This window comes from Varroa destructor, unplaced genomic scaffold, assembly GCF_002443255.2.
Source record: "Varroa destructor unplaced genomic scaffold, Vdes_3.0 BEIS01000005.1, whole genome shotgun sequence".
Taxonomy (NCBI): domain Eukaryota; kingdom Metazoa; phylum Arthropoda; class Arachnida; order Mesostigmata; family Varroidae; genus Varroa; species Varroa destructor.
In genome coordinates, this window is record NW_019211458.1 from 20,908,586 (window position 1) to 20,922,162 (window position 13,577).

The 13,577-nt window shown below is 37.8% G+C and overlaps 2 protein-coding genes across 6 annotated transcripts; one reads left to right on the plus strand and one right to left on the minus strand.

The window, feature by feature from the left end:
- The first annotated feature begins 94 nt into the window (after positions 1 to 94).
- On the plus strand, positions 95 to 4,732 carry LOC111252042 (transcription elongation factor, mitochondrial-like). 4 transcript variants are annotated; one of them, XM_022809375.2, is made up of 6 exons: positions 95 to 265; positions 401 to 690; positions 1,656 to 1,805; positions 2,749 to 3,003; positions 3,368 to 3,679; positions 3,898 to 4,732. In XM_022809375.2, exons 3-6 carry the CDS (start codon positions 1,707 to 1,709, stop codon positions 4,120 to 4,122), a joined length of 891 nt encoding a protein of 296 aa, XP_022665110.1. In that variant the 5' UTR covers positions 95 to 265; positions 401 to 690; positions 1,656 to 1,706; the 3' UTR covers positions 4,123 to 4,732. The 4 variants fall into 4 exon arrangements, with proteins under 4 accessions (XP_022665110.1, XP_022665111.1, XP_022665112.1 ...); XM_022809376.2 differs by having other exon boundaries at positions 419 to 690; XM_022809377.2 differs by having other exon boundaries at positions 454 to 690.
- On the minus strand, positions 4,723 to 12,852 carry LOC111252038 (uncharacterized). 2 transcript variants are annotated; one of them, XM_022809364.2, is made up of 9 exons: positions 12,203 to 12,852; positions 11,844 to 11,984; positions 11,527 to 11,643; positions 11,029 to 11,151; positions 10,494 to 10,646; positions 9,908 to 10,081; positions 5,946 to 6,020; positions 5,565 to 5,759; positions 4,723 to 5,104 (listed from the first exon to the last, which is right to left on the minus strand). In XM_022809364.2, the coding sequence occupies exons 1-9, from the start codon at positions 12,308 to 12,310 to the stop codon at positions 5,090 to 5,092; spliced, it is 1,101 nt and encodes a 366-aa protein (XP_022665099.1). In that variant the 5' UTR covers positions 12,311 to 12,852; the 3' UTR covers positions 4,723 to 5,089. The 2 variants fall into 2 exon arrangements, with proteins under 2 accessions (XP_022665099.1, XP_022665098.1); XM_022809363.2 differs by having other exon boundaries at positions 11,527 to 11,646; positions 12,203 to 12,811.
- Between the last annotated feature and the right edge of the window lie 725 nt (positions 12,853 to 13,577).

Consider the following 13,577-nt stretch of genomic DNA (forward strand, 5'->3'; position numbering starts at 1 on the left):
GTATAGGCAGCCGTGTCATAGCTTACCCTCTCCCTGAGGCAGCTCTCACCTCAAAAAGAAAAATTGTGGATATTTTCTCTATTTAAAAGCTTCGCTGCAGCTAGCGTGCGCGCCAATGTATTCAGCTCAATACTGATGATAGGACAACCCTTAACAGGATGAATAGGGCTAGAATGGGATATAAAATATCCTAATTATATTCAAGGTCTTCAACAGGAGAAAGGAGCTACTTAAGCTGTATAGTTTTATTTGGATCACAAAGTTGGTATGTAAACACATAAAGCACCGTAGATGGTTGCAACCAAGACGAAGCGACACAAAAATAGTATGGCTTCATTTACTTATAATTCATTGCTTACGTCTCAACGTAATGTTTGCTGTGTCATATGCTTTAAACTAGCAACTTCTGGTTTCTAAGGAGAACTTTGTCTGATGTGCGTACCTGCGATAAAGGAAACGGTGGATACTACGTACACCGCGAAATACGTTGTTTGCGGCACCAAGTAACATCCGTGGCCGCGATAAGAACTAGTTACCGTAATAAAAGGCGCAGGCATTGTCAACCAGTGCGTTTTGGCTGTTTCAGCGTGTAATCCAGTATTCACATCGCTGCTGGCATTTTGAATAAACCCTATTCCACATTGGCTATATCTTAAACAGGAGATTTCGAGTTGCTGCAATGGCATACAAGTAAGCATACAAGAAGTAGGCCGTGTTCGTAAAAGAATAATGGTTGCGGCAATAATTTGCTCTCAAGCGCTACCTAAACGTGTGGGTCTTTTACCCCGAAAGTCAATTCAAGGTGACTATGGTCCGCACCGTCGTATACGCTCCAAACTTTTGCATACTTGCGAGTAACTGGAGCACCTTATATTGATTTACAATTGTGCCAAAGAAGAAAGTTATTTCTTACTCGCTTTACTTTTTATTCATGGCAAAACATTGTCTGGCTGGGAAAACCATTTTTTGTCCATTAAGTTGGTTATGGCACAACATGGATTAAAATCAAATCAAGAATGCCTTTCGAAGAAACGGTACATCTTATAATTGACTTTGGCCTTTTCCCTTAAAAATGTAACGATTTACTTTTCAACTATTTTATCTTACGAATCTTACCGGCGAATGAACACCGACTTGGTTTTACAAAAGAAACAGATTGTACATGTATATTTGTGTAATATAATAGTTTAACAATTACTAGCGAGATTTGTGTGAATTCTTCCATTAAGGTAGCGTATCAATTGCGAAATGGAGGGATCGGAGCCACTTTTATTTCGGTCTCAAAATACGCTAACGAACAGAAACATTTTTTTTTTAAATAAAGCATTCGAGATGTTTCTAGCTGAGCGTAGACATTAAGTTGCGTTACAATTGTTCCATTTATAGAACAGGACAAAATACCTAAAAAAATAGGTGAAAAAATAATTTTCACCACTCCACAATTGTCGTTATCATTTGATTGTTGCTCGATCGAGAACGCGTTTGTCGTCTGCTAGCCGTTTGTCAATAAAAACGATGTTGTTGCTGCAGGGTCATCGGTAAACAAAAGGGTTCATCCCAATGTTGAGCGTACTAGCTCTACTGTAATATTTATGTTGTGCAATAAATCATAGCCCATTGATGAGTAGTACCTTATAGAGTTTGCGGTTATTAAGGTGACACTGAAGAGTGCTTGTCGTATATTCGCGACATCCACGAAAAGCACTATGCTCGCACAGAGACTTCTTTCGGTTCTTACGAATTCACTGGCGCGCGGCATCCACAGCACGAATCTGCTGCCTTACACTAAAGAACAACAATGTCAGGTATTTTCTTCTACTATATCTATTCACACCATTTATTGCGTCGCTGGTACCATTATTAAGGTTAAATGAAAACTGGATTGGCATGTCCAAGCAATTGTAATGTCGTTTTTTCGGACATCTGTAATGTTTCATAGCAATTTTTCATTTTGTGACTTTGCTAAGGGTGTCTGTAATACGCTTGTGATCAGATTGGAAAATCTGCCATTGCACGTTTAGTATTATACATTGAGATAGTCGGCCAAATGACTTGAGCTGCCTGGGAATCAATAATTAACTACGCCGAAGTCGCTTCTCCAAAGAAACAGCTATAGAATATCAAAAGACTATGCAAACAGAGCTCATAATCGGCAAAAGATCGAAAATTCATTTATAAAAGCTCAGTAATGTGTCTGCCTTTCATCGTTGTCTTTACTTTGTAATATCACTTGCAGATTTTTGGAGAAACTTGCCCTGAAGAAAATCTATATATTTTTTCCAAGGCATGGTTTTATAATTACTATTATTTTCTTTTTTCTTTTCTAACAACGTGAACCGCCTACATAGAAACAACTAAACATTGATTATATAAATACGAGGTAAAATACAAATAGACAAGTGACCTTTTGTCGAAGATTATGCAAAACATTATTGCATAGGAAGTAACCCAGCAAATAATTAAGCATTCAAGTTACTTAAATATACCAATACACTTGTTTATTAATTTATTGGCAATTAGCGTAATTATCCGTATATATTATTATAATATTAATGTAAAACATTACGTGCATTGCTGTCGGTTAATGCTAAGATCGGATTACTTCGTACCTATTATGGTAGTCTCAGAAACTGCTGAAAAAGCGTGCCGAAAGCAATTAAATAGAACCAATCTGTAGGCATACCTTTGTATGGAAATAATACTATTACTACAGTAAAATAATAACTATGATAAAACTGTGACGAATAGGTGTTGGACGTGCTTAACAAATCATCCGAAGCGGAGCTGAGAAAGCTACTGGCGCCATCGCTTTCCTTGCGGGTAGTTCATGAACGCGATTTGAAGGGTCCATTTAGTACTCTGGAATCAGTCTTTAGCCTTAAAGGTGTTAAATCGAATTCCCTTCTAAAGTTCTGCGACTATGTGCTCTATAACAAAAAAGAAAACAAACCCTCAGCAAAGCATTCGGCTTTGAACCCCACGATTTCAAGTAAACGGATAATGGTAAGTTCTGTACTCTCACGATTTTTTCTAAACTTTTTTGTAGAACGGTATGTGGTATTGCGAATGTGGCTCTTCCAAAACATATCTGTACGTCTGCTGTGATAATCTTATATATTTTTTCAGTTTGTCCTGCATTTAAAAAGTCGCTAGTCAAAAATAAAAATCACGTGGTTAGTATAAAGTACTGCAGAGAGATAGGGACACTCTAAATTGCTATATTTCGTCATCGTTGACTGACTCGGTATTATATCTATATCATCAATATCCCTTAATTTCTAACGTAGTTATGTATTATTGTGCTGTTATCGAAAACGGAGGTTCGAGATATTTGGATGCTGTTTCTTTCTGACCTATCCTTTTACAGTCCTTGAATAGGATAGCCGCTGTAGACGTATGTCTTCCATATGTCACATACGCTGTGATGGACCGCCATCGAACGTTGCACGAAGTTCAGCAATATATCGTGGAAGAAAAAAATCTGAGTCGTCCGTCAATACCGGCTTTGTATACAGTAGCCACAGAAATATATTCGAAACTCGCTCAACAAGCAGATATCTACATTTTTGACCAGCCTTATACAAACCTGCAGAACATGTCGGGGTCGAAAATGGCAAAACAGTTGCTGGAAAGCATGTTGTTCACCATGCTTAATTTTTGCGAGCCTGATCAACCCAAGGTACGAGAACATTTAGGATTCTAATAGTTGGCAAAAGCGACCAACAGATAAAAAATACGGCTGAAAAACACTGATTGTACAGTACGAAAATAAGCCGATAAGCAACGTTGTTGCAGCTGGAAAAAATTACGTTTTCATTCGACAGTAACGAAGTAACACTGCAAGCGAACGTTTACGTTCTTCTCATTGGTGTGCACCTTGCGTTCTAAATGTTGCAGGTGTTTCAGCTGAAGCAATATACTGTGGCAAAGATGTTTTCCTTGAAACTCGGTTCTGAGCAGATAGCGTGTGAGCCTGCGTTGTGGTCGTGTATTCAACAGGGGGAAATTGTCGTACCATCATATATCATGCAACGGTTGCATAAAGAACCTAATATCACCAAGGAATTCTTTGGCCTAACAATATTAAAATGTCTCGCTGTCCATCGGCTGTTCCAACAGTGATAAACAATTGTTTCTAGCTTTGGGAGTCAGCTGAAGATGTTCTTCAAGGGAACTTATAGGTGATAAATGAACGATTACAAACATCTGGATGTGTATTAATTGAGTGCCAAAAGCAATTTGAATGATTTTTTCTTATCCCAGGCATTGCAGTTGTAGAAAGCGTTTCACCAATAATTGTTTATCAAGCATATTTGTTAAGTGTAGAAATAGTATTTATGATGGATAGGGGCGAATCTTGCACGATCAGAGTTTCGCTTTAAGATTAGCAAAACAACAGAGATCAGAAAATTTTCTGTTAAAGGCGTAAGAGCTGTTCATTGCCCTTGCACGGTGCTATAACATATGCGCTATGCAATAACGCTAAAAAGCTGTGTAGTCAAATGTTAAGTGGAAGCACGACGCCGTCTCTATCCGTACCTAGTTTTGTGGATTGGAGAATGATAATTAAAAACAGGCATTGCCAAAATGTCTTTACAGTAATATATTCGGTAATTTAAGAATACTTTTTAAGTTAAACTTTGCTTTACACGCCCCTTTTGTCAAATGTATTCTGAGCAAACTTTACACCATAATTCAGTCATTTATTAAATAAATAGACCGTTTAATCTTACGCAAACAGAGACTTTGCTTTCCAAATTTCGCGAATTTATTCAATAATATGCATGATATATATATATATACATACGCATCATTAGTGCCTATCAGGATGTTGTTGGGCCATGTTCGACCATATAAACTTGTCGATTATTCAATATTTTTTAGTCTCCTATATGCATTTCACATTGGCTTAACACGTGTGATAAAAAAATCTTGCTTATGGCCTCGTTTGGCATAAATTCTGTGTTGCTTAGCAAAAACTGTACTGTACATCTGCTGGATATTTCTTTCATATTCCGCATTTGGTAACATCGAGTGAAAAACTTTTTTTGGTTACAGGATTTCAATGTATTACATTGATGATTGACTATTAAAGATTCATGATCTGAAAAATGCAAAAATATATGCACACTGATTAGTGGTAGGATAGTGGACCACTTGCTTACATTTAAAATTATCAAGATTCGAGCGTATGGCTGATTTAAAGCGCCAAAATAAACTTCTATTTTTGTTGTCATCATGTGTATATATATATATATAGAGCAAGAGAGAAAGAGAGAAATCTTTTTTGTTCCTTGATCGTGCGTGCTCTAATGGCTGCAATTGCTTTTGCTATTCATCGAAGTTGCTGTGCTGGCCTTAAGTGGACTAATCGTTTTTAATAGAGAAACGCGCTCCTTTTAGATACCGACGACATGACGTACGATATTTGAGTAGCTCGAGGGTAGCCGACAAGGCATCTTTTTCAACAGTCAAGCCAATACTATTCAAACCGTGTATATCTATTGATAGTTCTATATGATATCGTAAAACTTATTATGTATAGCACTTGGTTTGATGCTTACGCGAATTTTTTCGAGGAGAGCGTACCACTCCTTATACTTCTCTCCGGTTTCCGAAGATGCCTGGAGGTCCGCTGACGATTCTTTTCGTGAACTATGATTGCGTTCGGCAGAACGATTCTGAGCTCCCGTCCTGACCGACTGAGGTGGCATTAGAACCGAGGTTGGACTCAAGGGTATCACAGTCTGGGTTCGTGTCTATATAAAGAGTTTATCATCACGAAAGGGACAAAGTACTTGTCATCAGTATAACGCTACTAAAATAAGATCGAAAAAAAAAATCTGCACAAATGGATGCATTCTGGTGTGTAGTCATTACACTCCATGAAGAAAAGGCACAAGGCTAGATATTACGTACCTAAAGCAAAGCACAAAATAGCTTACCAATGGCTGGATATCTTGTTGCTTCAGACGATCCCCGTTTAATCTCGTGCCATGAAATGACGGAGTTCGCAGACGCTGTAAACGTTATCGATCACTCAGAAATTACATTTTTAGCATGTATTTGTCCATTTAATGTAAAATTTTTCGGGAAACATTTTAAGCTGGTTCTGCAAGTATTTTACTATAAAGCTATTTTATCTAACATTTACTTTGTTGTTTAGGTTTCGTTACGAAATACTGATACAAGACTGTGAACGAAAAAGATATAGTCTGTTGCCTCTGTATACGTTCACCCGCTGTTCTTGAGAGTAGAAGAAAATCAATTTATCTTAAAACAAAACCACGAATTTGCCGTGGCAGAGACAGGAGGTTCGTACTGGGAATATGAGTTGGGTGTTCCAGTATGTTTGCATCGAACCCCCCCGAAATAATTAACCTCATTGCTTATTGGAAGTTGAAAGTCTGCCTTGTGCCAGTGCGTATACGATTTCCAAAAAAATTCGAGAAAGATTTGTACGAGGTAAAAAGGAAGGTCCTAGTAGATACCGTATTGAACGGGCTAGAAAATTCACTAGAATAGCTCAAAAGGTTAACTTGATAATCCCGGAATTTTGACTTCAACAGCTGTTTTCGAAAGCATAATATCTGTAGTCAATTTCATAGTCTAAATAAGCTCCAGCACTTAGTCTGTTTTATATCTTCACAAGCGTTTGCATTTTTCAGGTTTACATTTGCCTGACATTTAAACTTGTTGAACTCATCGTATCGCTTAATAAATTACTTGTGAGCCGCTTATGTATTTATTTGTTTTTATAGCTGAATGGAAGCCGTGATTGAAGCGAATATTCGTTATATCGAATAAAAACGTCCCTTAGAGGTATCGATGCATGGAAAAGGTTTCACCAAAACTGCTTCTCCTTATGAATGCCTTTATGAATAAACAATCTCGAATTTATTCTAGTTTATAAAGAACGTCCTGTATCTCTGTTACAATTGAATGTAAGAAATTATTTTATTTTGAATCAGGTAATTAGTACTGTTATGTTTGAGAGTAGTAGGCCTATATAGTATCATTTGTTTTTTAAGAAACTACCATAACTATACAGCTTTTTTTGGAATAACCCATTGCTTACTAGGAAATTATTGAGACTTTTTAAAGTTTTCAAAAGAACCACTAGAAACTCCTGAAGTCTGACTTTTACCTCTTTAGTAAAATGGAATTAAAAACTATTGATGTAGATACTAAAGTTTTCAAATATTTCTAGCTTAGCTTTCAGTATAAAAAAGGATAAAGCCGATCCTGGTTCATATGAAAAACCTTACAGTTGAGGCAGAATAAACCTCAGGTATTACATTGTAAACGAAAGATCAGGTCCTATCAGTTTAATAACCGAAGTCGATAAAATCGGAGCAATGAATTATTTTGCTCACATTTGTTATGCTTTTCATAATTATTTACGCTCAGCTCTGTATATGTGTGTTACTCCCACATGTTCGATAGATTAATGCAGCAATAACCCAAACATCCATCCGATATTGTAAATTGATCAATGGAAGCATCACAGCAGTAAGAACATCTGACTATTAATGAAATAAGGACACAGACGGGAGATATCAGATAATGAATTTTTGTTGCACTTTTATAGTTCAACACCTTAGTAATTGTGGCTAGATGGCACATTTTTGACGCAGCCTTGAGAATGACTTTCATCCCAAATGAAAAAATGTAGCGAGGTGGAAGTGAGCTTGATTGACTGAACTTTTCAGGCGAAGCCTTCTAAGATTTTTCCAAGCAGCAGTAGGTCTGCACCAAACTCAAAGAGCAGTTTTGAACTTTGCGCTCAGCAAGTGCATAAATGAAAAAGGTAGACCCTTAAACGCAACCACGGCGCGTCGAGGGGATTGATCCCATGTACATGTCACTTATAGTCGACCCAATCAGTCTGCAATGTGGCCACGATGTGGAGTCCGACCGATGCAAGTTCGGGACGACTGATATTTGCATAAAAGACTGTCATTGTCTACAAAGCAAATATACTACAAAGCAAAATACTAAAGAGCAGGTTTTTAAGATTCTACGTACTATACTAACCCATGCGGATGCAAGTGTTGCGATCGTCTTGTGATAATGTTGTGCTGTGGCGACGTGGCGTAAGTCGCCGTACGTCAACCCACGTATGGCTTTTAATGAACCCCGAACTCAAAATGTCATCCGTTTAGCACAGTTCTGATAAACTTGCAAAACGCATGGAAAAATAACTTTTCCACACTTCTTTAGCTTATTTAGTGCGAAGAATCAAAGCAGTCGTTTTTAACCTAACTATTGTCACCATTCACTAGATTGAATAAACCAAATCAGGTTTAATCCAGAATTATCTTCCATTCGGCATAAAGCAAAACACCAACTTCTTACGCTTGTTTTTGGCCATTTAACCATTTTTTGAGAATAAATTTAATCACGATCAGAATTTAAGCCTATGGGTTGCTAAAACATAGAAAGAGACTTATTTGAAAGTCGAAATAAAAAAAGGTGCCGGGCCAGATGCACGGAGTCTTGGACTTGCATAAGATTTGTGTACAAACACATGATGCACGCCGTCTTTACATTTCGAAAAACTGCTTCAACAGACATAAAATGGCGCGTCGTTATGTTTGGCAAAATGTGCAGAAAGATTGCGATATAGGTATACATAGGCTACCATAACCTATCTGAGCCAAGTTGATACGCATGCGAATGTTAGGTAGCACCAATGTAAATATAACGCCATTTCACAAAAAGTTACTTGCATCTGAACCTCTTTAGTCAGACTTTTTTTGAAAAGCTAAAGTAGATCAAAGACTAAAGAGGTATTTAGGCGTATCGCATGGGCGACACGCTCGCTCAACACCCGCATAACTCTGTGTTATGACACGTCAGTTGCATACTGGGATATTGCTGTTTACCGCCATGAACACGCATGATCGTTTATTTGACGCATTGGTCTCTAACAACGCGCGAATAAATTTTTTTATCTCATGCCACGTTAAACGCTCGTATTTAATGTTGAATAAACATTGATTAAAAACGACTTATATTAGAAATTTCAAATAAAAGTAAAAGCATATTGGAAATAACTAAAGTCTTCATAAAAAGACCGAAGAACAAACGTCTTAAGCCGTGACCAGCAGCTTGTGCCGCACACCATAGGAGACTGAAACCAGCTGTTCATACATAAACACCATGTTACGCTGTCGTCAGATTCAATAGTGTACTTGTTAGGATGGCAAAAACTTTGCCGGCCCGCTTTTCTAAAGTTATAGGCAAGAAAACCAATTTTTCATGCATAAATCACCATCAAAAACTAAATATTCAAAGGAATGAGTAAAACGTAGCTTACATAGTGATGTACTTTCACCTCTTCGAAGAACAAAAGGAGCACCACTCCGTAAAATCTATTCAGCCCGTTTCTTCCAATGACCTGCACTGCGTCTCGCGTTGCTTTTCTAGCTGCTGTGCCACTGCGTTTAGTAAATATTTTGTGAATAATTTATCAAAATATATGCTACAGAGTTACGGCATAAACGGCGTAGTTCGGGCGGCTAAGGGTTTAATACCAAGTGTAATAAATTATTGTGAAACTGTTTTACCGAAAAAGAAAATAAGTTCTTATGTTCCACCTACGACAATAATAGCATAACACCCGCGTAAAGAATCGTGCTATAAGTCCAGTAATTTTTGGACGAACACTGAAGAAATTCGTCAGCAGTTGACTAATTTTTCGACTGTTTACTATTTCCAGTCTGAACTTCCAATGCTGAAATCTTCCCTCTGTGAGTTAAGACAACGACATAAGCGTACACAAGCGACATATGTGTGCGTTAAAATTTGGCTTAGGACTCGTCATGTTCAAACTTCACCATCCGCATTTGACGACCGCATTACAGCGAATATATACAAGGCCCATTTATAAAATGACACGAACCTTTGAAAAAGCCGATTCTGGGGTGAGACTCCTTGCTGAAGATCTGCTCCTAGATCCTTTTACCTGTAACATCTCTTGAGGTTTGATTGAACAACTTGATGACGCACTATTCATTAATTGACACGAACTTATCGTATTGCTTTTGTTATCTTTTCCTTGAGTACGTCTTGCGCACTGTAAAACAACACGATTATAAAGTCTATGTTTAACAAAATAATTATGAAGTCAAAATTAAAAGTTAGCTTTTTATTTCTCACCTGGCTTTATTCCACATCTAAATCGAGAAAACACTTTTAAGGATCACATTCACAAAGTAAAGGCAATAACTTGCATGAAGTTCAGATTTTCACGGCCTCATAACATAACACGGCGTTCATAAAACTTTTCCGATGCTGCACATAAGAGCGTCGTTACACAACTGTTGAACGGAATAATTTATGGTACATGCCTAGCTTTTGCATGCATACTGGTAATAAGGCCATGCTCTTAATACGTTGAGTCAAAAAATAATAATAAGGCAGTTATTAAAAATTGTCTATATTATTATTGTGTGATTGTAGGGTGGAATTAGCTATCAACAGCGCACCTTCGAAGAATCTTCGGGCGGACTTCTTAATGAGTTCATACTCCTAAATGGTTTTATTTTCACCGTTTCCTGGGAATCTGAGAGAACCGGGGAAGATGATTTGCCTGACAATATGAAGCGTGAGACTGCCACTGCAGCGTTCCCGTTCACTACCTGTAAGATAATAATGCAGATACCAGTGGAGCTAATTATAATCTAAGCCTAAAAAAATTTTGAAGTATTCTGAGCTCCTTGAATTATCATATTTGTCATAAAATATTAAATGCTTAATTAGTCATAAAAATGCCATCATCTTTTTGTATAGTCTATATTTTTTTAAAACTTCTGCAAAAAAGATTATCAAGTTTCTTACGAAATGCGCTCTTAGGAACGCAATTGAAATATTTGTTTTTTGAGTTGGCTTTAATGTAAAACCAGCATGATTATTGAGTTGGATTCTGGATATTATGAGATCTAGCCTATAGCATGGAACATGCGAATAACCAGGAAAACTAAAACACTTCGTAATCGATGACGAATTGTTGTAAAAAGTTACCTTAGGACTTAAAGTCGAAGACAGTTGGCTAGTACGCTGTAAGCCATCACCAGTTACTGAGCGTCTGAACGAGCGATCTTCATCAGATCTAGTTCCTATGTTACGTTTCGCGCACAAATGCACCTAAAATGGAATATCAAAAAATCGCAAGAACAATACACATAACCATGCCGATAGAAATGTCCACTGTTTCCGTGGCCTGAGTTATACGAATCGAACCACAGGGGCAGGTGCAAGCGTGACCTATACATTAACTGTCTTCTACCAGTAGATCTAAATTGCTCGCTTTTGTCAGGATAATACATTAGCAGATGCGTAAGGTGCAGAATCAAGGCGGAATGAGTTATGTAATAGTACTTGATTGTGCAGTAGAGAGATGTTTAAGCATGCATCTATATAGAGTTTATAATATATCCATGCAACGAGGCGTTGAATGCGCGATTGTAAACATATTATATCTTGCTGGTTTGTCGCTAGTTATCCAACAATTTTACGTACCTGTGGTGAATGGTCTGTTCGTATCTCCTGCTTATTATTATACAAGGTCTTTGTGGTTGTTAGGTCGGCAAAGGTCGCGGTCGCCCTTTTCAATCTGCTGATCTGAATAGTGGGTGTCTTCTGTAGCCAGTTGGAAATCAAATCATTTAGAACTTTTATAGACCTAATAATTATATCTTATTGTGTCTAGCCCGACATATGCAAACGCTTAATCTCGAATTGTAGCTCACGGGCGTTTCTGCCGTGTGACGAAATTATTTTGTGCGGTAGCACAAAAGCTATGCTTTTCCTAAATTAACAGTAAGTTACATTCTCACTTGTTGGTTGGAGTGGGTGTCTTCCTCCGATGCTTTGACACTGCCTCTCAGTTCCGGTGAAGTTTGAGTTCCATTGGTGGGCATTTCTTCATAGGGGTATGAAATTCTTCTACGCTTAATAATTGCCGAATAGGTAGCAGCCTGTAGGTAGAGTGTAAGTAGACAACCTTCACAGTTTTATGGTACGCTTCTACCTAACCTAAAATTCAATGCTACTGTCAAACGATAATTCAATACAATAGCTCAGAACGCACAAAAAATAACCGAAAACGTATCAAGATCGTCCGACTGACTGCAAAATCGGATGAAACAGAAACACAGACTTCTTGTAAAATAATTGTTATTTTAGAGGAACTTACATTTTCCTTGTCTTCATTGCGGAACTTTGTAGCTGATTTGCAACTGCCGTTTATCGCCACTTTCATTTGACTATTTACTGTATCTGATTTCAATTTCAAGGGCGGCATCTTTTATTTGCTGGGTGCCTTTTGCTCGTCGTACTACTTCACCGCTGTCACGCTGATTTGATCTTTGCTTCGGTTGCCTTTTTATCTTCGTTTGATTTAATTCAGCTCACGCAACGGGTTACTGATCTGCTCTCAGAAAAAGCTCGCTTTATCGGTATAACCCCCAAACTCCTATAAATGACTTGGGGCTCAGTTTAAGGCGCGCTATTTAGACTTAGGCGACAAATGAAGTTTGAGTCCGAAAAATATTCATATCAATTTAGTAGACGAATATGTTAACACACAACGTTCGGCTTATGTTTCTCATTGCATGATAAACAGTACAGGTATGAATGCCACATAGTGAGCAGATATAAACTCTTCACATCGTTTGCCGTATGCTAATACGTTGTGCTAACGGTGACGTCAACAACATTGTGACACAGTGGACAGTGTCTGCATATGTCTACGTATCCGGCACGGAAAAACAACCTATAGGTAATTTATCTCGAAAGCCTGCCTGTATAATAGCGTCAGCTCGTAGGCATGCGCGTGGATGCAAAGAATATGTGGCCTTCACAGATTCAGGTTAAACTGAAATTTGCCGGGTACTATTTCTTAATGCGCAATCCATACGTATCCGACGAAGTCAATAGGCCGCAAAGGTTGGTGGAAACAGGTGATTTCCTTGACCTACGGTGTTTGGCTTCTATTGGGAGAAGCTAATAGATACGGCCCGAAATCTTGTCAATCTAACGGCACTTTTTCTAAACTAAGGATAAATGACATTGAGATAAGGTCGCAGGAAGTATACAAACATTATACCTTATTTTATCTTTGTAAACGTGATATTAGAGCGGAGACTTTACTGAAATTTGTGAAAAAGTTTTGTCTACCCTAAACAATTTTGTGTCCTCTAAGACACTCTGGCTAAACCTTCGCTTCGATTGAAGTTTAAAGCAAAAGCTCAGCAGCTGCAATACTATTTGAAAAATAATTCTGGACGCCACATGCTCTGTATCGGTAGATTCTTTGTGTGTAATGAAACCAAGAACAAGACCTAATTTTTAGGTCTTGATATAGTCCAGAGCTCTCTTTTATTACTACGTTCTGATGGAATTAGGATTTTTTTTACTATGTCAATAACATAGTGCTCTCACAGTTATTTATTTTTGATTCAACATGTTCTTTTATGCTCCATGCAGCCACGTGTATACAGGACCAAATGGTATTATCTGTTTAAATGCAGTTCCTACAGTTGAGGATTTCATCCATTCAAATCGATGGC